Source organism: Cyclopterus lumpus, chromosome 7 (assembly GCF_009769545.1).
Source record: "Cyclopterus lumpus isolate fCycLum1 chromosome 7, fCycLum1.pri, whole genome shotgun sequence".
Classification (NCBI taxonomy): Eukaryota; Metazoa; Chordata; class Actinopteri; order Perciformes; family Cyclopteridae; genus Cyclopterus; species Cyclopterus lumpus.
In genome coordinates, this window is record NC_046972.1 from 14,177,911 (window position 1) to 14,203,712 (window position 25,802).

At 43.5% G+C, this 25,802-nt stretch overlaps 1 protein-coding gene across 1 annotated transcript in view; it reads left to right on the forward strand.

The window, feature by feature from the left end:
- Positions 1 to 2,221: 2,221 nt before the first annotated feature.
- Positions 2,222 to 25,802, forward strand: part of LOC117733433 (leucine-rich repeat-containing G-protein coupled receptor 6) — a 34,620-nt gene continuing 11,039 nt past the window's right edge. Inside the window, exons 1-4 of the mRNA XM_034537073.1 lie at positions 2,222 to 2,766; positions 15,967 to 16,038; positions 21,994 to 22,065; positions 23,739 to 23,810. Of these exons, the coding sequence (XP_034392964.1) occupies positions 2,546 to 2,766; positions 15,967 to 16,038; positions 21,994 to 22,065; positions 23,739 to 23,810 (437 nt within the window). The 5' untranslated portion in view covers positions 2,222 to 2,545. The remainder of the gene's footprint in view (positions 2,767 to 15,966; positions 16,039 to 21,993; positions 22,066 to 23,738; positions 23,811 to 25,802) is intronic.

A 25,802-nucleotide genomic window follows, 5' to 3' on the forward strand; every position in this document is an offset into this window, starting at 1 on the left:
ATCAGAAATGACAGAACAGGTGCAAATTCAATAAATATATAACTTGCTGTTCTAACAGTGAGGTGCACCATGCATAGTTGTCAGCCAATTTGTAATTGAAGAGGAGAAGGATAACAAATGAAAAGAATATAGAGAGCCCAATACAGGCAGAGAAGGAGAGGCCGTAGACCAGATATGCAGGTTTTACAGTACGTGTGTTTTAAGACTTCCCCAGGGCCAGACATTTAAAGAGCATTTAAAAAGATGACAGAGCTCTGTGCACAAGAAGGGATGAGGTGAAGAGCCCAGGGAGTGTTTGCAGGTGTATGAGGAGCATGTGCATGCTTTTGTATATGCGCATGTGTGCCTCTGGGATTGTGTGTGTATATGTGGCTGTAGTGTAAGATCACGCAAGGGGTTGCCCTAAAGGGTCTGTACCTGTTTGCATCTGAGGTAGTGAAAGAAACAAATACCATAAAACATCACTTGAAAACAATTTTTCAAACCGACAATAGACAGAGAGAGCATCAACGCACATTCCACTACAAAGAGGGAGAAAAGCGAGAGCAGAGAGAGAGAGAGAGAGCATGAAAGAGAGACTATGTGAAGAACAGCTCTGAAAGAGTTTTTGTGGGGCCATAACAAAGGCCCCTCAGAAAACACAGTGGCATAGGAATGTTAATTAATTAATGAGAAACTATTCAGCTTACAGAGAATGGTGGAGAAAGAAAGAAAGAAGAGATAGATAGAGAGACCAGCTGGAGCGGTAGACAAATTCAACTGGGTGCAAAGACATGTATAACTGTATAGTTATCAAATAGCATGGTGTGCGGTTATTCTAGGTCCAGTTTATGCAACTTTCAAAGAATTTGCATGTCATAAATGCTCATGTTGCATCGTTTTTCTTGGCTTTGTACATGCGTGCACACAACAAATTGCCGCTGTCTATTGAGAGCCTCAATTTCTCAAGCCTCAACTATCCAGGAACTAAGAAAACCATGTTTTCAACATTGACTGCCATGCATCTTTTCCATTAATCCAGAGGGGTTTGAAAATATTTTTGGTTGTCAGATTTTATCAACTCATTGAAGAACATGTGATCCATCTCTTAAACCATGAAAATCACCAAAACATGATTTATGAGGTGTAATTTAATGATAACCCCATTAAGGATTTACATTTACATTTCTCAAATTTATTGGAATCATTAATAGGTGCATTGTTATTTCGTAATATTATCTTCTTTTGGGCAAATGTATTAACTCCCCTCACCTAATTATCTGGAAGTATATATATTTAGCCATCATTTGACTTCAGCGTATCGGGAAAAGCACAGATTTGATCTATGTTCAAAACCTACACAAACAAGAATTATGTGCTTGAATTAAAGAAATGGAGGTTGGATAAGATTATTTTCAAGATACTCAAGATACAGATAGGCTTTAGCCCGAGGCAGCTGACACTTCCTTACAAATCCACACTCCTCTCTCTATAGACCGGAGTGTGTGTGTGTGTATGTGAAATGGATATGTGAGCTCCTTTGCGCCGGTCACTCATAATCTGTTATTTTCTATGGGTGACCCATGTGCCTGTGTGTGCGTGTGCGTGTGTGCGATCACGACATTCCAGCAGCAGAAACCTGAGAAGGTGTGACTTACGAGACACTGGATTTGGCTCTTTCTAGGGACTGAGGGGTGCTGAAGTGTCAGAATTCCAATTTCCTCCAAACAGTCACTTCCAGTCACACACTCTCACCCTTTGCATCACTCTCACAGAGCCAAACACAGTCAGTCTTACCCTCCAGAGCTTTCTTTTTCATCCTCTCTCTTCCAGCCATAAACACTCTCTTTCATTTACTCTCAGTTCCATTTATAAGGTCCCACACCACTGTACTGCAAAGCCACCCCCTTCATCAAACTAAACACTCACTCTTTCTTATCACATTGAGCTTTTAGGAAAAGTAAAACCAGGGGAAAGGAAGAGAGGGAGAAAGAGAGGGAAGAGTTTGAGGATTGTGGGCCCCTCCTACTTTCCGGAGATGCTCCAGCCCATCCCTAAAATGTGGACCAATGAGGGTGGCTCATTCACAACTCATGAGCTCCTTCTACAATAGGTAAGGAGAGGGAGAGAGAGAGAGAGAGAGAGAGAGAGAGAGAGAGAGAGAGAGAGCAAAGATATATACAACGAGTGAGAGAGAAAGAGAGAGGGAGAAAGAGGGACTGTGTTTGGGGGAGAAAGAGAGCAAGAAAGGAGAGGGCAGAGTGAGAGGGAAGACAGGGAAAAGACGCAAGAAGTTACAACAACCCCTGGGGATGAAGTGGTGACTGAGAGATAGAGAGATGAGGAGATAGAACGTGTGACAGGGACCGATTCACAGTGTGGACAACCTTACCAGGAGAAAAGGAGAGTAAGGGGCTTTTCACAGAGCCAGGAGCTGAGTATTTGGAAAAGCAAAGAAACATTGAAACCTCCTCACTTGATCAAAGCTGTCTCTTCAAACATCATAGAGGAAGAAAGAGAGTGTGACAAGACAGACATCTGCAGGTGTAGTTGAAGACAGGTGGACATGCTGCCTGTGCTTGTGCTTCTCTGTGTGCCTGGAGGAGTTTGGGGGTCCGCCCCCGGAGTGTGGGGGTACGGACGGATCCAGGACAGACAGGGGCCAGCGGCAGCGCTGTGCCCGTCTCCGTGCCAGTGTGAAGAAGATGGGATCTTTGTCATGGTGGACTGCTCGGAATTGGGACTATCCTCCGTGCCGACCAACCTCAGCCCTCTCACCACTTACCTGTGAGTACCACATGTCCTGGTGTGTTATCTTGTCCCATTTCCCTTCAGCCTTTCCAGCTCCAGGCCTTTCACGTTGTCCAGACCGTTTCCTTGACCCCAATCATGCTTTTCTTGGCTTTCCATGTTTTTGCAACTGCCAATCTTGATCGTTCATTTGTAATTGAAGAACAGCTTGTCAAGCTGGGATAGAGTTAAAGGCAACAGACGCGTAGATGCGTGACCTGGAAACAGCAGCAGAATCTGAATGTAGCCTCCATAAAAGCACAAGAAGGAACATGTGTGTGTTGACCACTATGCCAAAATTACTGCACCACTTCTTTCAGTATCAGGTTACTGAGCGCCAACTGGAGACCCAGCGTGAGTGTGTGTGTGTTTGTGTGTGTTTGTGTGTGTGCATGTGTGTGTGCATGTGTGTGTGTATGCTTTTGTGTACATATATGCAAGTGTGTTTGTGTTTGTGAAAAACAGATGCCTAAATGTGAGTTCAATGACTATGTCAGGTCCCTTATTTGTATTTCATTATTGTTTGATACCAAAATGGTTAAACAGATAACAATTATTGTGTCAGAAACTATTAAATAATGTTTGTGTTTTTGCTTGATAGGGACTTCTTTCTTTCAGTCCTTTGACTGAATATTTTTTAATCTGTTACTTGACGATGTGTTTGAAAGTCTGGCTAGAGAAATGTAACATGCTGTAAATGCAATTAGAAACATGATTAATGACCTTTACCATAAATAGTTACAGGAATTAGGCCCACTTCAACACCAGGACATTTATTTTTTAGGAGTAATAAGAGAATCTTGAGACTTATATCATGTAAAAGACAGCAGATCTGATCAGTTTCTTACACCAAGAAAGCCTCTGAGGACAGATTAGAGACACTTTGTGATACCTGATATTGAAATTATAGAAGTCAAATCCAGGAAGCAGGGTGTCATAGCGAAGTTGCTCACTAGGGGCTCTACAAGATTTAGATTGAGGGAGGAAAGAGCCACAGTTTATGTAGAGAACGACTCTAAAAGAGACACATATAAGACTATTTGAATGATGCCCGACTCTTTGGCGGTCATGGAAGCCTGTGACGAGAGATAAAACATGGAGTGTTTGTAGAAGTGCAATATGTCCTCTAACTCCATCCAGGAATCCCTCTACCTATGAGAACATCGGTGGGGTTGGCCCAACAGATATACACACAAACACACTCATTCCCTACAAACACAAGAGTAATTGCTCATTTCCCCCTTGTTACATAACAGTGGAACTGGACCAATTAGTGAGTTTGAGGGTTGATTTAGAATAAGATAAATAAACTCAGAGACCAACCGCACATCCCACACACACAGTGATCCCCCCCCCCCCCCCCCCCCCCACACACACACACACACACACACATACACACACACAACTGCAGAGGGGATAACAAGGGAATGTGGGACAGCAGGAGAGATGCTGTAACAAATTAAGATAAGGGTATCATAGATTGCTCTTATGCCTCGCTGATAAAAAGTCATCAAATACAAACAAAGCAGCCTCCCCTTCCTAACCCTGCCTACATGCTCTCTCACGCACACGCACACACATACACACACACACACGCACACACCTACACACACACACACACACACACACACACACACACACACACACACACGCAGACTACAGTTTCTCATTTCGTCCTGGAGTATAAAAGGTTACAACAGCGGAGAGCTGGTCCAAACCCCACCAGGATCTGTCGAACTGTCCAGCACGCCCCGCTGTGCTGTGGAGGCTGGATTAGCCTCCCAGCACATACTGTAGGCTGTCGAGGTCACAGGGATTTGCTTGGGAACAGTCCACATTAAAAACCACATCCACACAATGCTGTGAAAGTATATGACATCATTCACCCGTGTCATCGGAGAGCTCTTCAAAGTGAGCTCAAATGTTCATGCTATAGTGGCTGAGAGGGCAATCCAGGCTGTGCATGATTCACTCTACTTTCTAGTTTGTTTTTGCACATTTGGACGACCCCACTTCATAAAGGCAGATACATAATTGAAAAACAATTATATTTACAACACTGAGGCCAATACAGGTTGACTGCAATGGAATGTAACTATTCGCAGGCAAAGGTGCTCCGAGCAGAGCGGGTAGAGATTTACGACAATAATGGTTTCCGTGGGCAACACATGAAACGAGCTGTCATGTGAGAAGCTTTGAAAGGCCTCTTTGATATCAGATTAGAGAGGAAAGACATGTGCCCAGGGGTGTGTGTCTGTGTGGGTGTGTTTGCATGTACAGTATGTACATTGGGGATTGGGACTGTTTTATGTGTAGCTGCAAGTGAGGTAACTTGTCATGTGAGATGGTTTCAGAGTGACACCAAAATACCTATCTGTTACAAATGTTAGCTGGGAGCAAATTAATAAATGTATAGACATAGGCTATACGTTGATGATACTGTACATAGACTGTTTCTAAGGTTGTCAGGTGTACGTGTTCACATGTCTCACACTTCCTTCAGCAGTCATCAGTGTGTGCGTGTTTGAGTAAGAGGAAAATGTGGGTCGTGGTCTGGTCTGTGATGGACTAGAGCAGCGATTAGGTGATGCTTTGTGGTGAACTTCTAACGGTATTTTGGCCGAGGCCAAGAAACCGCAGCTAGTGCATTACTAGACAGATGAAAAATAAGGAGAGTACGTGAGCGCGCACGTGTGTGTGTGTGTGTGTTTGTGCTTTTGCGTGCAAAGACCACCCAGACTGCTGATGAGGGTTTTTTTCTAGAAAGTGAATTGGCGAGAAAAAAGGGGACAAAGAAATTTTGATTTGAAGATTTTGAAGGTTAAACAGGCTTGTGCGTGCACGTGCACACACACACACACAGACATACAGGGGAGAACATCTTGCCCCTTTATGGTGGCCGTGACAGTCGTGTGCGTGTCTTTTAGCCATTATGTTGATGGAATGATTCCTATCACGAACGACCGGGGTCACACTGTAAACATCATGTCTGAGAGAGAGAGAGAGAGAGAGAGAGAGAGAGAGAGAGAGAGTATGTAAAGGATGAAGGGAGAGGAGGATTTGTGAGAAAAAGAAAGAATTTCAGGAAAAAAGAGTGTCTGTGTGTCTGTGTGTGTGTGTGTGTGTGTGTGTGTGTGTGTGTGTGTGTGTGTCTGTGTTCTGTCAGTGGAGGGTTCTCTATTAGCAGCTATCAGCTCCAGCATCAGTGTCCTGGCTCCAGACGTCTATGGTAGGCCCCCCCCACCCCGCCTCAACTGAACTATACTGCCCTCCCTCTCTTTTTTATTATCTGTTCCCCACCTATTTCTCTTTTGCTCACCTGTCTCCTCTGGCCTCAACTTTTAGATAGAACAATAATTCATACATAACATTCTTGAGTGTGTGAGTGTGTGAGTGTGTGTGTGTGTGTCTTTAAAGCAGGTGTTGTTAATGTATAATCATTGATGTGCAATGTGCTTTTATAAAATCTAAATTAATGTGTATAGCTCAGGGCAGCGGCACCCAACCCAAATGGTAAATGTTTTCAAAGTGTATGAGTGTGTGTGCGTGTGTATGTGAGAGAAAGAGAGAGAGAGAGAGTATTTGAGTGTGTGTGTGTGCGTGTGTGCGTGTGTGTGTGTGTGTGTGTTTGCATGTTGGTTGAGGGAGTAGGTGCTTTGGCAACACGCCAACTAACTAGCAGCTGTGATCAGAGTTGGGGAGGAGAGTTAAAGGCATGATGAAGAGAAAGAACACATTGACATTAGGGCTGGGCAATGTAGCCTATCGATATTATATCGGTATCATGATATGAGACGATATGAGACGAGATATCTTCTTAGATTGTGGATATTGTATGAGAGCATAAGTGTGTTCCTGATGTCATTTCCTTAGTAAACAATATTGCGATATTTGATTTTCTCCATATCCCCCATCCCTAAGTGAAATACTGTATGTCTTACTACTTTTTTTCTTCCTTCTTTGCTGCAAATTTGAAATTGTTGCCTCAAGTGCCAATTATTGAGCTCTCTCCTCGATTCCCTGGAGGCCCAGCAGTGAACACCAGCAGAAAAAGCCACTTCGGCCTGCTACCAAAGCGATATTTATGCCAGAAGGGTGTTGGAGAGAAGGGATAGGCGCTGGATAGTGTGGATAGTGTGGTTTCCTGAGAGCAACCTGGGAGGCTTTTAAATGTCGCCCAGGGACAGACGGCAGGTAGGCAGGTAGAGGACAACAATGGAAACAATGACGATTCCCTCAGGAGCGGCAGGCAGAGAAGACACAGAGGCCATAGTGTGCTCTACCGCTCCATATCCTGTCCTTTAGAAAAAAGCAGAAAGCAATCACGACACAAGATCTTAAAAGGAACTAGGGTGGAGATGAGGGACGTAAAGGGGAATATGTTTGCATGTGGACTAAACATGCGTCTGGACTGAACACGATCGTGGTTGGTATTTGTTGGGGTCAGACCTGTGCCAACCGACTAAATATGTAAATCTGTAGGTTTCCTGTGATAGCAGCATGACACAAGTATGACACAGGACCTCGGAATGTGCGACGTGTGGTCGAGGGGTGAAGAGCTGCTTCTGACTGAGAGGATTCAGAATGGCTGCATGGCCCAGATTCCTATTCAGCCCCTTCCCAACCCTGGGAATCCATGGGAATGTTTGTGTCTGTGTGTGTGTGTGTGTGTGTGTGTGCATGAATCTGTGAAAGTGCACTAGCCCTCTCTTTTCTACTACAGAGAAGGCATTGTCCAATCCTGGGCCAGGGCACGACAAATGTCCCTAACTGTTCCAGTGTGTGCACATGCATATACACACATGTGCATCCATGACCTGCGACTTTGTGAGCTGTCATTTATGTCAGTGTATGTGGCTCAGGTTGGATAACACATCCATGCAACGACTTATGTTTGTTTGTATATATATATATATATATATATATATATATATAAGAGTAAAATACCACCTTTTCTTAAAAGAAACAGATTGGTTTAAACCAAATTTAGGATTGGATTTGACCAAAAACATTGTTAACAGTTTACTGAAGTGCGCTGCAAACAAGGTCCTCTATTGTGGTTATCAAATTTATTTCAAATTTGAAAAAGATACGAAATCAGTGCAAACATTACTAATAAATAATGATATATTCTTTCTTCTTTAGCTTTCTTTTGATCGTATACTGTTATATTTTGTGGTTTGTATAGTTCGCATCTCGTCATGTGTCTCTCTTCTATTTTGACATATTTAGTTCTCCCTTCTGTAAAGCTCTTAGCTTTGATGCTTGAAGTCTAATATCTGTGAAAACGGCTCAGAATTTATTTTTTTTAATAGAAAGTGAGGCACAAAATTACAAAAAGTGTGAACTCAAGACACAAAGGAGGATGTTTACGTAAGTTTTGATAGCAATGAGTGGATGACATCTTTGTCCAAGTTCCCCCTGTTTCTTGATATGGGTCTGTCTGTCTCTCTCTGTCTATCTGAGTGATCGCCAGTCAGGCCTGCCGACTAAAGTGGTTCATGTTTGGCTGGCAATGTGCAGGTGATGACTAGTAAGAGCTAATGATACTTAATGCCCTTTCCAACAATGTGTATATACACACACACACACACACACACACACACACACAGTACACACAAGACCCCTGTGTGCACATTACACACAAGGAAATACGTTGCACAAGGATGGATGTATGCATGCTTGCTTGTACACACACGCAGCATCAAAGCATCCCTCAGAGCAGTGCTGATACAGCGACGCTAGCAGGGATTACATCGGGAGAATGGACCACTGGGACAGGAATTAGCTAACGGGAACAAAGAAGCAATCACAGACACACTTAAATTTCACACAAGTGCACACACCTCAGGGCACACACATACACGTACATCGTGAAGCCAAATGGGGGTACTGCACAGGAATGTCCAGGAAGTGGAAGAGTGGATGTAGAAAAGAGAAGGTGGAGAGATGGATGAAGTTGGGAGAGAAAGATATGACTTCAGGATTTAGTTCGGTGAACTGATCTGAATGCAGAAACAGCAGTCAGTCTACTATGATAGAATATGGCCATAGTATAATTCCTGCTGGACTTCACAGGTGTATTTTCCATCTGCTGTAAAGAGAGGCTGGAGGGAATTCTGCCACTTCACAGCCTTTGCAACTGCAGCCAGGCTTACTCACGTCTCCATTACATGTCTGAGAAGCAGAAAAAGAGGAAATCTGGAGTTTTTACATGCATGGCAAGAGGCCAAACTAAATCTCTTTAAACCAACAGCAGCCATATGTCCTCATCGGTATGGGGTAGGATTTCATCAAGTGCTGATCTGAGTTCAAGTCTAGATGTTATCCGCGGGTACTGTTAAATATATGGAGCAGACGAGCTGATCATCTGTGAGCGCAGCGGATTTGAGCAGTCCTCTAACTAGATCCAGTGTCCTCCTGTTTCTGCCATTCAACCAAATGAAGTCATAATAGAGCCTGACACTAACACTCATCGAGTTTCATCTACTGTTGTATTCACTGCTGAGAATCTGCTGAGAATCAGTGTGCAGGAAAGGTCACCTCTGTAAGAGATACCTATTCAGGATGTGTGGAAAAGTGGTGAAATTTGTAACCCTTTTCCACACATCTTTGCCATTATGTTTAACAGATTTATGGGGCAAAGTGATTGTTCTATATGCTCATGAAACATTTCCTTCATGTGGCATAAACTGTCAGCTTCGCTCTATGAAGAAACCTGAACACTTTCCACGCAAGTCATGTAACAAACATATATGAAAGCCAGACAAAGTGTACATGCCAAAATAACAGACTATGAACTATGGACAGGGCTATGAATGCATTTTGCTACCAAAGCTATGTCATACCCACAACAGCTGCCCGTCAGTCCTGTCCACATGTTGGAGGCAGTTGCATGTTGTGTAGTGCCGACTGTTCCAACACTTCCTGTTCCATTACTGAAGTGCTTGACCCCCCCCGCTCCCCTCCCCAGAGTGTGTACATGTACGTGTCTATGTGTATGTGCAGTATACCAGGGTATGAATAAGTCCCACAGGGCATGAATATGTTTCCCATGACATGGCCACAGACTAAACAGACGTTTTCTCCACCCAGACATCCGCCTGTCATTCTCCCCTAAACCACAGCGAGCAGAAAAGAGCAAAACATGGGAAGAGAAAAACACAGACGCATCTCCCCTTTTCTGTCTCGTTATCTCCTCTTTTCTCTTCCTCCCTCCCTCTCTGTTCTTTTGTAGCCGTGTCCTCCCCGTGGCCCTCCTTATCCAGGTGAAAGACTTCTCCTCGCCCTCTCCCTTGCTCTTTGTGCCCCATGAATGAGAGAGAGAGAGAGAATAAGAGAGGGAAAGATAAAGAGAGACTGCCTTCGGACACAAAGGGCAGTGTACCCCTCCCAGGAAGTCTGGGAGGAAGAAAAAAAACTTTAGAGGAAGGAGGAGGGGAGGACAGCATTGTACCCTCCTTCCTGACTCTTTGTGTGTGTGTGTGCATGCCTGTGTGTGTGTGTGTGTGTGTGTGTGCAAGCTGTGTGACCACGAGAGAAACTGAATGCCAAAGCAGTCCGTCTATTCAGATTGAAAAAGCTAACACACTTAGACCTCACGCTCACACAGTACACACATTCTGCTGGCTTGCTCTCTCTCTCCTCTCTCTCTCTCTCTCTCCGCTCTCTCTCTCTCTTTCTCTCTCTCTCTCTCTTTCTCTCTCTCTCTCACAACCATTTAGGCACTCTTTAAGCGGCGCCCAAGCATTGACTACCAGTTGCATTGTGTGAAATAAAAGATCCTCTTTCATCGTAGCCTTAACTGTTTCAGAGCAGTAATCGGAGAGGATCAGACTAAATGCGACCGAAGACATTACTGTCATAGTTACTGTAAAAGACAGCCAAGGTGTGGCTCAAGCACCGCTAATGCAGAACTCCTGTCCTCTGGGCAAGGCTTTGGTTGTTGATTTCCACTAAAGATCTATTACTCTAATGTTCATGATGGTTAAGTCGCCTTCAAAGGTGCAGAGCTTAGTGCCATTATTTACTGTTTGTTTGGTAAGAGTCTCCACCTGAGCGAGTGAGAAAGGGATTGGAAGGAAGGCAAGAAGAAAGAGAGGGAGAGAGAGAGCATGCAGGGAAGGAAGTAGGAGGGAAGACCTCGGGGCACGGCTCTTGTGAAGTGATGTTGTGTGTGTGGTTGAGAGAGAGAGAGAGGGTCATGAAAAACATTGTTCTCAAGAGCAACAATGTAAGCCTGTTTGGTTGCATGCTCTTTCTGCATTATGTCCTTTACCTGCATGTAATTATATGCTTGAGCACCATGCCAGAATCTTTCTGTACAAGTTTTATTTGCTTTTTTTTAACTTTGAGACAATGACATTTTACAAAGTGGAATATATCAACTCATCTCCCCTCAGCCTTGTCCCGCACAGCTTTGTCTGATTGACACATTTCCCCATTGACGATAGAAACAGACACCTGACTGCTGATTGCATCCGTCTCATTCTCAGGGTACATTCACAACTCAGGGTGGTCCGTCATCCATGCCACAAAAGCCACCCGGAGCCTGGAGTATGTACGAGTGCCTGTGGATGTGTGTGTGTGTGTGTGCGTGTGTGTGTGTGTGTGTGTGTGTTTGTCTCATATATGTGGCCAGTTGTTTTGAGCTAAATCAACCAACTCTTGTCGGCTACAACAGCACTAAGGGCACATTCACACCAACACCCACTGCATTTGATCACAGAGCCGATAGCATACTTCAGTAGTTCTGTTGACGGCGAAGAGGAAATATGATAAATCACATTATTGTAACTACCGGACTGTGTAACCCCATGCTCCAGTTGAAATTTGAAACAGGGATGGGGAGAAAAGAGTGAGTGTGAGCGATAGAGTGGCATAAGAGAGAGGGAGAGAAAGGCCCAAGGCCGATGAATGGAAATGTACCTCTGTTTCTTCATGCTTCCGTTCCCCCCTTAAGACAAGCTCCTTGCCTTGGTTACTCTATCAATCACAGCCTAAAGTAGTAAAATATCCAGTGATTCACCTTTCTTCCCATGCCAAACCTTCCTCTCTTACATTCACATGCACACAAGCGTACACACTTTAAAGAAGAAATAATAAACGATCTATCAGAGCACATTGTGTATCAGCAAATCACGGAACGATGGGAGGAATAGGAATGGAAAAATGTTTCTTACTCTTCCAGTTGCTGCAACATCGGCCACAATTTCACACACGCTACTGTGCTTAAACACAACTAAATTACATGCAGGTACATGAAAATGTAATTCCTCTCCTGGGAAAGAGAAAGAGATCACTGGGGGCTTTGTCAGTCATTCTGCGGGTTCACAGCAGATTGGGATAAAAAGAACAGTTAAGAGGCACATTTGGGATCGTGTTTGTTGAGGGATGAGCATGGGTCTCCATGTCTGCATCCTCCGAAAACTGCTCAGAAGTCTTTAGTTCATCATTCAGCAGCAGACAGAGATCAGAGGGGAGGAGATGGCCTGTGTGCCTCTGTCGGTTGAGAGATGTGTTGTCCTGGGAGCAATATCAGGCTGCTTTGTTGACGCCGTGATATGCAAAGATAGGGCAGGACGGTTCCCTACTGAATACTCGCATGAAAAATAAAGAAAAGAAACCACAGCAACTTCCTCTCTGTCCCTCTCACACACAGGCAGACCCACACAGCAATCTGTTTCCATGCCCTGGCAGCGTTCATGTATGATGTGGTGAAAGCGCAACCAGGGACTGTATCATCACATCTGCAGGCTCACTGGAAAACAATAGGGGTGTGAAAATGAGCGACAGACATCTTACCACACACACCGCAGTCACCTATAAATGGGAACAAATATTGTACTGCACACACAATGCAAGTATGTGTGTTAGTATCTGTCTCACTGACACACACACACACACACACACACACACACACACACACACACAGTAGAGGTGCCCATAAAACGGGGACACAAAACCAATTCTAATTGTGAAACTCCCATAAACTGCGGAGCTTGCAAAATCTTTAAGTGCTCTCTTACTCATTTCTTTTGCGTCCATTTATTTGCGCTGAATCTGCACGTCACAGCGCCAGCCGACACAATGCACATGTGGTAGTCATCAATCATAATTATCGTGGTTTAAAAAAGCCACAGCTGTTATTTGATTTTAAAAACAAGCTATATCGCAGCGCCTTCCAACGATACGTCAAGTTGTCAGCAGAGGCCTTGGCCTGCAACGCAGCTCTCTCTCTCTCCGGCTTCCCAATGAGCTTGTTGGAGAGCACAGCAGAGCTGAGCTGCATTCAACCTTTCCCCATGACTCACCACTGTGTGTCTTTATTTTTAAACATTTTCTCTCTCCATTGCTGTGTGTTTATTCTGTCTAAGTGAGGCTGCTGTTATAGACTTCACACGTTTGTTTATGGCTTATTTAATCAGGACCAGATAATGGAGCGTTGTCTCCAATTTTGTTGCGCATCCCCAGGAGCTGGGTGATGTGTGTGTGTCTATGCGTGGGTCTGCATGTGAGTGGGTTGTTATGTTTTAATGATCCCCCAGGATGTTCCAATAAAGATGTTTCTCTGAATATTAGCACAGGGACAATGAACTGAATTAAGGTATGTATTGTTCCTGAGGTCCCATGAGGTAATTGTGTGCTTCCTGTGTCATCATTATATGTGATGTCACCCAGTCTTGATTATGTCAATTGGTTTGCGGTTACTGCTGGCTGTGTCATCCCCATGGCAACTTTGTTATCACTTATATGTACCCCTCACATGACATCACCACAGCACTTTTACTGAGAAAGAGACCTGAGGTCATCAAATGTGAGACAAGAGTGATAAGTTACACAGTATTTGTTGATTTTTCTTACATTCCTGATGCCTTGGTGCTTCTTAAGAAAAATAATTACTTACGCTATATTACATTTTGAAGTGTACTTAAAAGTCTGTTACTGCAATCATTTCAATATAATCTTATTAGATTGTAATATAATTAGATAAAAAGATTTTATGGATATAAAATTGGTCTATAATATTCAAAGGTGCCCTGTGGAGTTCTTAATGAAAGCAAACATTACAACATCATATGTTTCAAAGCAAACTGCAGTATGTGTATCCTTAATGCTCCAAACCTCCTAAAACATTTGCAAAGCCTTTTCTGATTGTTTCCAAACTTTCATTATTTACTCTGGCTTCTTCTCCTCTTTTTTTTGCCCATTGCTCCCTTTTATTGTGCATTACCACCACCAGCTGTCAATATGCATTATCACTCTCTGCAGCATACAGTAAATGTGTGTATAATGCCACTCCTATCGGTCTGACAACAAAAACGTCTCTGGGGGTGAAGGGCTATATTTTTAGGGGTCCCATGTGGCCAGCGGATATCCAGGCTAAGACTTCCTTTTCCCTGCACTGCTCGTTGTTTACAGTCCGATTAGGAACTTGAGATACAAGACTTGAGTGGGAGTTGAGAGACAACGTGTACACCCGGATTGTTTCACAAGTCGGCCGTTTACAAGCTAATTAAAAAAGATTGTAAAGCCAAATCATCGTCAGGTGATAGCCAGTGGGTTCCAAGATATTTTTGCTCTCCACTCGGAAGGTTTACCTGCATTTGACCAAAGCCTGCTCGAACGTGATTGGCTTCTGTTGCCTAAATCTTGCCTAAATTCTGCATCTTCCTGTACCCTTCAGGTAAAATCTCTGTTTATTGAATCAGAACACAAGATGCAGACAATACAGGGACATACTCTTTAAAACATACAACACAGTTGAGGTCAGGAATTGTAATGTGGAATATTAATGCACTATTATAGTCACTATCATTTTTTTCCCTCAACACTGATTGAAAGCATCCACCCTGCCAATTTGTCCCGGACCCTGAAAAACACCTTGAACCCCTCTATCTGCAGTCAGACCTCCCAGGAAGGGGCAGGAAATTCCTATGAAGGGAAATGAACATGCCAAATATCATGCTTTCATACGGAACATATTAAATCTCAGCAGAGGCTCCATACGGTAATTATTTGACCTAAAAAATCTCAACGCAAAAGGACACAGTTACTGTTGCGAGCTCATCACATGGTGATAACACACCTCACCCCCAGTGACAATGGGAGTTCATCCTTGACGGGGTACCAAACTGTACTGCATTTGTCTCATCACAACTCTTAAATATTGCCATGCAGTGATTTTTCCACATCGTCCCTGACGCTGAATATAGATCACGCCTGCGGATAGATTCAGCCAGCACCCCCGTCAGCTTGGCTGACTTGACAAACAAACACCCAGTGTGTCAAAACTCCCAACTGCAAAGGGCTTCTGAGAGCACGGTTTACACTTGCTAGCCCGGTGGTCTGGCTTTATGAGCAATGGTTAGTGTCACACACACACAGACACACGCACATACAAGCCTCACTCTTGAAGACTCTTGCGAGACCCCAAGGGCTGTGAAAGCAAAGAAGGGGTGACGTAGCACCTCCTTGCTTTCATTGTGTTTATCAAAGAGATGACCTTACATGACTGAGGCCACAAGGTTATGTATGTTTTCTACCAGAGGCTGACACATAAGTTGTCCTTATACCGTCCCAAGTGTAAAAAATTAGGTTACATGTGTGTGTGTTGAGGTAGTGCGCGTGCGAGTGTGCACGCATGTATTGGAGCATCCTGCACCTCTCCCTCTTTGACCGCAACGCAGCTGCGTCAACACTCACCCCTCAGCACACCCTCTCACGTCAGCGTGTGTGTCAGAGAGGCAGAGAAATGGAGTGTGTCTATGTTACAGCCATGAACAAAAGGAAAAGGAAGTGGTCTCCTGAGAAACCTAAGGAGGAAAAAGGAAGAGAGAGAGATAGATATATATGGAGGGAGACTGAGGGGTCAGATCTGAGAGAAGGTATAGTGAGACATCTGGAAAAGAGAAAGAGTCACTGGGACGAGAAGGAAATTACAGCTTTCCAACAATGAATCATTGGGGAAAATTTATTTTCTACATCTCCCTCCCCTCCCTTTCGTCCTCAAACCTCTCTACCTAACCTTTGAACCTCTCTGTATACTACTCCCCAGACTTGATGATTGATCGCCATGTGAAAACCACGTTTTAATCAATTGTAATTTTACATGCCAAGAGCACCTACATTTAACATTGATAAGGTACACATTGATTGATACTTTGATACTCATGTTTCCCTTTTTTATCTCTCTAGGGATCTCAGCATGAACAACATCAGTGAGATTCAGCCCAGAGCCTTCCACCGGCTGCACCTGTTATCAGAACTGTGAGTACAAAATCATTCAACTCACATTTAATTGATCCAACTCCATCATCACAACTCACACATGACAAGGAAGAGCCATTCCCTGAGCTGCTGATACGCACAGACCTAGTGATAGGGATTGATGACTCTGGCCGGCCTCTGATCTCTCCTACCAAGAAACTGCCTGCAGCAATATATGAGTAGATCGTGGGATGGATGCACAAAAGAGAGAGGCGAATATAACCTAATATTCACTCTGACAGTGAATATATATATAAAGTGTTTAGAAAGCAGGTTCTATGCTCAGCGTCCAAGCCTCCTCCCCACTTTGTTTCCGCTGGACAGCTCAGCAGGATCAGTACACACATAGACATAAGCCTCCACCAAGACAAACAACTCATTATAGGAGAACTTCAGGGCAAAATTGCGGAAAATAAGAATGTTTTGTTGTTCTTGTTGTATAGCATACAGTATACGAATGGTTGGATATCATTAGAAATGTGTTGATGTTGTTGCAGATACACTCAATTAATTAAATGCCAAAACAGATCACCATTTTATATACTTTTCTTGGCTGGTAACAAATCAAACAATGTTAAAATTAAAATAAAAACAAGACTAAGAATTTGACTAAGCCTCTGTGACATATTCCTTGACTTCTTCTATACTTTGTGCTACAGGCCCAGTTTGGTCAGTACTTCCCAAAGTAGAGGTATTGGTTTCATGCTCAAAGGGCTGATGAAAGCACACACGGCGCAACAAAACTTGTTGAACATTTCTTCGGTCGACTTGGCCGGTATCGGATTTGACCACTCAGCAGAACTCAGCTAAGTCTCGGTTTGACAAAGGCTGCCCTCAGATATGGCCTGAGGGTGTGAATGCGTGTGCATGTCAGCCTTCACCTGATTCTTTTACCTCTGAAGCCTGCAGCGTTTGTGTGTGTCTGCTTGTGGTGTTTGAACAGACCGCTGTTTTCTTTGTTAATTCCTGCAGCTGCACTCTGTGACGCATGAGCTAATCATGATGAAAGTAAAAAGTCGGCTGAATAACCATTCAGTCGACTCCGAGTCGCAGTCAATCCGGATCTGAAGTGTAGAGCGAAGCCAAGCAATGAGGTTTTGTAACACCTTGAAGCTAGAGTCTTGATTTATTGTTGTGCATTGATTTGCTGATCTCAACCTTTGCGGTCGTAAAAAAAAAGGTGAAGGTTAGATATTGCTGATGGCCTAATAATCAGAACCACATAGTGCAGAGTGAAGCTGAACATCAATGCTGAGATGTGCCTGCATTGGGGAAAAAGAGGGTGGGTATCTGCAGTGATTGTCCGGAGACAATCCTCCCAGTGTTTTACAGCCCCGTTGATCTTGCTTCCTCTGTATCGCTCTTGTGTTCTGACGCTTTATGGAGACGTTCTGTTGCTTTGTAACTCTTCCAAGGAGGATGTTCCTTCCCTAAAGCCACATTTTTGTAGCCTGCTGACCATTTCTGGAAACAGGCTGAGACGATGATGATGTTCCAAGGCAGGGAGAAGCACATTTCCGACATCCACTCGCGTCTAGGTTTAGGGAGATGGAGCAGAGCAGGTTATGGTTAACACATTATAATTACAACAAGTTATAGCCCTTAGAAAAACAAACCAACGCTCTAAACACAGTCAGTGTCGAGAGCGAGAGCGTTTGATGTGTCCACGGCACTTGTTGGTAGAACAGGGAGAAGCAAGGGCCAGGCATGTTGTGACTGGAAGTGATAAATTGTTTGATGTTGGGCTCTACTTTCCTGTCTGCACTCCCTCACTTTATCTCCCTCCTTGCCAATTAATTTCTACAGCCCCCCATCTCCATTTTTCTGCAGGCTATTGCAAGCTGTAGACACTGCCTTTGATAGTTTTTTAACTTTTTTTTCTCGTCACATTCTTACAATCCAAGACAAATCTGCTTATGGCAAGAAGTCCAGCTTTTATCCTGCTTTACACGATGGGGAGGAGGAGGAAGGACACACCGTGTACGTAAAATATATCATGCTGCCTCTTATCTCCTCGCTCAGCTCTCACCTCTACAGAATCAAAATTCTTTGAACCTCAAATGTGGAGATTAAACTAATTCACAAAGCAGCAAACCTCCCTTTGCTCCAGGAGGGGTAATTACACTCCTTGTTATCTATATCAATGCACCTCCCATTTATTAACCACAGACACCTCTCATTAAGCCTCCAGTTAGCGCTTTGATCAGTGAATCTATTCTTAATTCAAAACACACAAACCTGCACGCAACCGTCAGTGAACATGAAGAGCATGAAGAGAGGCGACTCAGAGGCAGACTGCATGTCTATGGATTAATGAGAGGGCAGCATCGCAGGCAATCAGGTACAGAGTCTAAGACTGGTTACTCATCCAATGACATATCAGACTTCCCCTGTATTCAATGTTCTCCTCTAATATCAAAGATGCACTATCTATTTCTTATCTAATTGCAACTTGGAACTGACAGCAGGTGTTTTAAGGGAAATCATCACCCTAAAACCCCTTACTAAAAACTGCTTTCGAAGAGGATCATCCTCTCCACCTATCATCAGTATCAAAGTCCATGCTGTTTGTACCTTAAAGATCCCATGTCCCTGTGCCTTCATCCTTTGAATCCCGTCATAATCAGCCGTTTGGATCAAGACTCTCATGCTCATCTTATCATTACCTGAATCATCACTCACCTCCTAAATACAGAGGTGAAATCAGCCCATTCAAAGTGTCCTGATGGGAAAAACAATCTGGAGTTTTTAGAAACCCTCAATACCCACACAATATTACCAGTTAAAGTGAAAGTGCGTGGAATATGGTTCTAGCTCCTGCTATCAGCTCAAAACTAAAACTCTGGAATGTGCTGTCCGACCAACAACATAAAATTCCAAATCTATCAACTAAATTCTAAATCTTTGAGGAGAAAAGTGGCAAATGGTGGCCGACACTGCCCTTCTTGACTTCTTCTTGGTGATAAGATTGTTGGGAGTATAATGTAGGTGAGGGTTAAGGGTTTACAATATTTGCTGATACTGATACTCCAGGTGCAACACACTGCTGGGACTAATTGGGTAAATACATCTTTTTCTTTTTAATGCTGCCAACATTGGGTTTTGTCTGCTTGTCTTGTTCTTTCTCTAGCTCATACACACACACACACACACACACACACACGCGCACACACACACGCACACACACACACACACACACACACACACGCGCACACACACACAGTTTTCCACATGTCTATATTTTACTCCAGTAATTTCAGAGGTTAACGCCAGGTTAAGTGGTTGACCCTCAGGCTGGACCTCCGAACAGAAGTAGGGATAACATTTCTATTGATGGACCAAGGGTGAAAAAGGTCATACATTTAAATATACTGACAGACACACCCGCACACACCAGGCCACCCTCTCTCTGACCATAAAACCTGTTTTATCCTTCTTCTTTCATCAACTCCGATCTGCCATCCTGGCCATGCTACCGTTAAGGTGTCCGATCACTACCTGAGATAGTATCCCAACATATGATGCTGTCTCTGCTCTCTAGGTCTTTATTCTGTCTTTATTGTTTATTATTTTAAGGCAATAGAACATGGTGATACATGGGATAATCAGCAGTTGGTATGCTTCAGTGATGCCCTCACAGATCTGCTCTGATAGCAAGGTTGTCTCACCTTTGCTACCACCCCTCCCACTTCTCTCCCATACGTTTGAACTACACACTAGCCTCTGTTATTTTATCTATGAATCACATCAATTGAGCTGAATTGTGCTGAGGTGGAATTTTGATCAACCCACTCCACGGGCCAAGAAAAAAATTCCAACCATCCCCAAATCAAATTAAGAAAAAACTGTTGGAGCCACGGTTTGACAAGAGCAAGGCGCCTTTCATTACAATGAGATTGATGTGGAATGACTAGGAGGCTAAGTGCGGAACATTTACTCATACGTTCGATCATTTACACACACATAAATACGCTCGCACACTGATATCATGGAAACAGTTGGTCAATGGCAACTGACGGTGTTCTGTTGATGTCTATCAAGAACGTCTGAACATTGCTTTCCTTTTTAAATATCCATCTTCACTTTCGACATAATTATCCATTTGACAAATGAAGTCGGCAAAAAAAAAGCATGATTCTGCTCTAATGCTGTTTTGGCTCCAATGGTGCGGCTAATAGAGAAAGGCTGGTTGGCAGTAGTAATAGTATGCACATCATACCATGGCCTTAACTACAATGTTTGTTTTCTAAAACTCTAAATTACTGGCCCTGCTCACCCCCCCACACTGAAGACATTTATTTTTCTTTGGTGCTACCTATATCTTTGTTTTGTCCAATGCGTCTGTATCTAATCATTGCATTTGAACAGGAACCAAAAGAAGGTACTTAGGGGTCTTGCAGAAATGGGCTTAGATCTATTTTACTGGTGTCAGGACCTCAGAAATGTCTATTAAACAGTTACCTGTGGAAAAATAGCTATCAAAATGGTCCCCGGTGACCAGCTTCTGCAATAGAGGAAACTGAAATGGCATTGAAGTAGCAGACCTATCGTCCCTTGAGGGACAACAAATGGGCAGTATACATGTTTCTTTATGTGTGCTTAGTGATCTTTGTGCAATTTTAACTCCTTTATCTTGAAATAAGAAGGAATATTATAATTTGTAAGGTCAAAGAGCAGCAGTCACTGCAGACCAACTCTGTCATCCGTGTCTTCCATGTCTGAAATCTGTAATAAGACCTCATGTGACGTAGTCAAAGTCTGTTTGAATGAGTTTTGACTGTGGTTTGACAGGCATGACTAAATGGCACCACAATAGCTTGGATTAGGATCAGTCCATTTTGTATTGTAGTATGCCAATGTGGGTATGCAGCTACGAGTATGAGCGTGTGTGTGTGCTTGTGTTGAAAAATGCAAGCTCAACTCGAGTTCTAAACTGGGCTGAGTGTGAGATTTGGCAGGCGCGGGAGGGGTTGTGTGGTTTGCCACCGCACAGTAATAAGACTGAGACATGTTGACATGAATATCAGATGTCAGTGGGAGTTTGCTGGGAGCTCTTGTCCATTACCATCTGGATGATAGTGGCTTGGAAAGGCAGGCAAAGTGCTATATCAATATTTCAATATTCTGGCACTGATGGACCAACTCAGCCAGAGGCAGTCTGCATGAGATTGAAATGTGAGGCAAATGTCACCTGTAGAGCAACGATGTGAGCAGGAGAATGCCAATGAGTGACTTTTAACTTGTGTGTGTGTATTTAATAAAAGTGGGTGGTCTCGAGCTGTGAAGACCAAAAATGTGTTTAAACTGAGCTTCCAGCTCATGACCTTGAAAGTCACTCTGTTGGACTGAATGTTATTTATTTGGACATCTTATACACACTCACAAATGACCATTAGGTGCTGTGTTTGATAAACAAACTGATTGGATTGCTTATGTGAATGTGTGTGGTTTCTCTCCCTCGCTGTCCTCAAGGCCCCTCAGAACGGGCCCAATTTACCTCAAGGACATTGAAAATAGCACACTCATCCACACTGCACACACATATTTGCTCACACACACACACACACACACACACACACACACATACACTTGCATGCGCACAAGCAAATGTACTGTCAGGATGCACTGGTTGACCCAGTCTCTGTCTCATTCAGTTCTGTCTTTATTCACTCATCAGAACTCCCAGGATTGGTTAAGGTTTCAGGGTGTGCTTTGGGCCAATAGCAACCACATTGAAAGGGGATCGAATATTGTTATTTGCATACTGCCCCGGCAGTAACCCCAAAGCAGGAACTGAAGGATGAAGTCATACAGCTCAATCCAAAAACCTAGAATAAAGCAAAAGGCAAAACTTCTCTTATGAGACTTGTACATTTTTTCGTGTATGTGCTTACATTTCCCTTTTCCCTTGTATCATTTGTTTCCCCTTTTTTGATCTGTGTGTTTCTCTCCTAGGCGTATCTCAGGGAATCAGCTGAGGTATATCTCAGGCCACGCTCTCCAGGGTCTCCACAACCTCAAAGTTCTGTGAGTAACCTTATCCACCCTCCCACCCTATCGCTCCCTGGTGGTTCGGTCCACATCCCAGGAGGGTTATTCCACTCTAGCATTATGGGGTGATAGAGTTGTGCTCCTACCTTGAATAAAACACACAGGCCACGCATCATTAGCTGTAGTTACATTTTATGGGCTGGTTCCTTCATTCCCAAACAAGCCCTGTTTCATTTGCACACACATGCACACACCTACACACACCTATATACACGCACACACACACACACACAAACACACACACACACACACACAGGTGTAATACAGGGACCTCCCAGTCACACCACCCACCTAGATTACAGCAAATGACAAAAAACCTCACTTTAAAATACCATTCAAAGCTATTCTCTCAACACCCCATTTCTGATAGTGTGTTCGTAGCCTTATCCTGATCCATGGCCACCAACTGTTGGCGCTGCAGGGACATATTAAACCCCGAAAGAAATACAAAGCAATAAAAACCAAGGCATTTTCTGACCCCTGCATCTTATGAGTTACTGCCATATTTCTACTGGGTGAGAGACAAGGATATTAAGGAGGTTTTCATGATCCTTGGAAACACAAGTCCTCTTAGACCCACGCTGAGAAAGGTTTGAGAAGCTCTGCCACAGAATATAAATTTAGCTAGAGAATTGCAGTTTGTAATTTGAGGCATCTGGGGGATTACCAGTCACACAAGTTGATCTGCTTTCACCTTGTGTTGTGAAACTGATCAAGACAGAACGAGTGAACCATGTCATAAATCCTTAGCTATTATGTCATTACTGCAGAAGGACATACATGTCCTGGACTCGTACATGTCTGAAATATATGCTTCGCACTATAACATCCTAGCACACTTTGTACGGTCTCTTTGACCTCGGACCTCAATATATGAGTTAAAGGCTGTGTCACAAATGGACTGCTGACCTTGTGTAGGGTAACCGCAAGCTGACTTCCTGCTAACTCACACACACACACACACACACACACAAGGTCATGAACCAAGTGGAGTAAAAGCTTCCTCTCGGGAATTTCTTTGAAACAGGAAAAGGCTCAATTTGATGTATATTTATCATGGCATCATCGTCTCAGTGGAAACATTCCCTCGATCCCGAGCAGCATTTTATCTACACTGAATCATTGATTGTACAGAAGACTATTGTGAAATACACTACACTAGAAGATTATTATAATAACTTCACTGCAAACTGAGATGTTTAACTGTTGTGACACAAGGCCTCATAGACTCACAAAGAGGCACCATGATGCCACAATAAAGAGAGTGACACACTGGAGCTATTTGTGAGCTAATGTCAGACTACATGGTCACGATAAAAACTTTAAAGAATAAGGGGGCAAAAGAAAGAATAAGCAAGGGAGGGAGAGGAAAGAGAGAGGGATATTGTTTGCACGCCACTTCCTCCTCACGTTTTGCTCCATTCTTCCGAGAATGACATCAGCAGCCCACCCAAGGAGCTTCTCTGTTTTTCTCTTTTCTTCTACCCTTCATTCTCTCCTTCTCCTCAAGCTTTCACCGGCCCTTTCCTTTTTGTGTCAGATTTCCCTTGTGATGGAATTATTTGTTCTGCTTGATGTGCCCTCAAACACACTCTATCACTTATAGAGCTATTATGCCTACAACTGAATAATCGGTGTGTGTTTTTCAGGATGATACAAAACAACCAATTGGAGAGACTTCCTGATGATGCTCCATGGGACCTACCCAACCTACTATCTCTGTGAGTCTCTCTCTCTTACACACCCACACACACACACACACACACACACACACACACTAATTATGTGACTTTACCTCATCTAGCAGGGAATGAAACATCCCGTGGCCACCCACCCACACAACTCAGTTCTGATCGCAGTGCAGGTATAGAGTACCGCTAACACATTACAGACCGTACCCCAATAGCTCTGCACTGTACTGCCTGACAGTAGGAGTCGCAGCCCGACTGTGTCAGTGTAGTTCATGGTAGCATCTGGAAGCCATGAGGGAAACAGCAGACACTGCAGGCCAGGGAGAGCATCTCCAATGAGCTGTGAAACAACCCCATTTTCCATCAATTCCCCCTCTCTTCCTCGTCCGCTCCTCTCCTCCGTTCTTCTCCCACCACCCACACCGATATCCCCCTGGCTAATGAGAGTGTTTGGTGGCATAATTGTCTCATCTGTGGGGTCAGTGTACGTATGTGTGTGTGTGTGTGTGCGTGCGTGTGTGTGTGTGTGTGTGTTTGGGCAGATGCATGTGGACCACCTCATCTGTAATTCCTCACTCCGACCCATCTCTCCCAACTTTGTACCGCACACATACTTGATATCCCTGCTTTCCAAATAAATAATTATTTGTAAATACCCATAAAGCCATGTCCTTCGTCACACAGACACACGTTCAAATAGCTGAAGTTGCACAATTGAAGGGACGTGCACATGAAACTACCACCTACAACGTTTCTCTGTCTGGTATTAGGCAGGCCTGCTCTCCATCAACACAGTCACCACGCCTGCACACACACATGCCTGTTGCAATTATGACATAATTGCCTGACTATTCGAACTGACCGTGATCAATTTGTATAACCGTTAGATTCCAGCATTAGAGAATTTAGGGCCAATGTTACAAATGTGGCAGCAAATAGAAAGCTTGGTAATAAAGTGAATAAAGAGTCTAACTGAGCTTCCAATGTCAGTAAAAGAAACACTGAACCAAAGAGCTGATGGGCTTTTCTCTTGATTCAACTCACGGAGTCTCCCCTACAGGGTTCAGCAGTGCAGGTATTCTGGAGATGTCGCTTCCATCCAGCTTTTGTAATTAGACAACTCACATAAACATATTTCGATGGAAATGTAATGAGAGTAGTGTGGATCAACAATTAAGTTCTGTAGTAGTAAATGAACCATGTAGCTTTCAGTTAAAAGATGAATAAATGTGGCAGCTCCTCAAAATTCAAGAAAGCTACGTTAATCAACTGTCTAGAAACACGTTTTTCTTACGTGCAGTTTAAGAACAAGCTAGTTAAAATAAATCTGTGCAGCAGAGCAAGAAAAACATTATTTTGGTTATTTGTTTGGAGATTAATTGACACTATTTGAAATTAACAACATGGATTTAGGTCTGATTGCAAAGACAAACACAACAGCACCGCTGTGTAGCATAAAATTAACAGAAAAATACTTAAATTAACCGCTAATAGCAATTATTTTTATGAGAATTAATCGTCAACTAAAATGTCATGACAGGCAACCACTATGGCCAAGGCTGTCTCTGTGTGAATGTTACATTTTAGGATTATGTCTGTTTTTATTCCATGTGTATGTTTGTGCACAAGCATGTATGCGTGTGTGTGTGTGTGAGTGTGTGTGTGTGTGTGTGTGTGTGGTCTCTCAATTTCTTCACATAGGGATGCTCTCAAGTAATGAAAAACAAACAAACAAACACACATGCGCGTGCACGCACTACAGACACACACAGAGCCAGGTTATAGAGACGCACCTTGTCATTACAGTAATGATAAGCCTAGTGGAGAAAGATTACTGGAAAGGCTTTGGAGAGTGAAGCTTGTTGGCGCCTCTCACTGACATAAAACACACCAGGTGAAAAGAAAGAGAGACTGAAAATGGGTTCTAAATTTGTATGATTGTATAAAGGAGGCTTTCATCTCGAAAAGAATCATGCTCTTATTCTCAGACACATATTCTTCTGTCAGCATCAAACTCAAGAA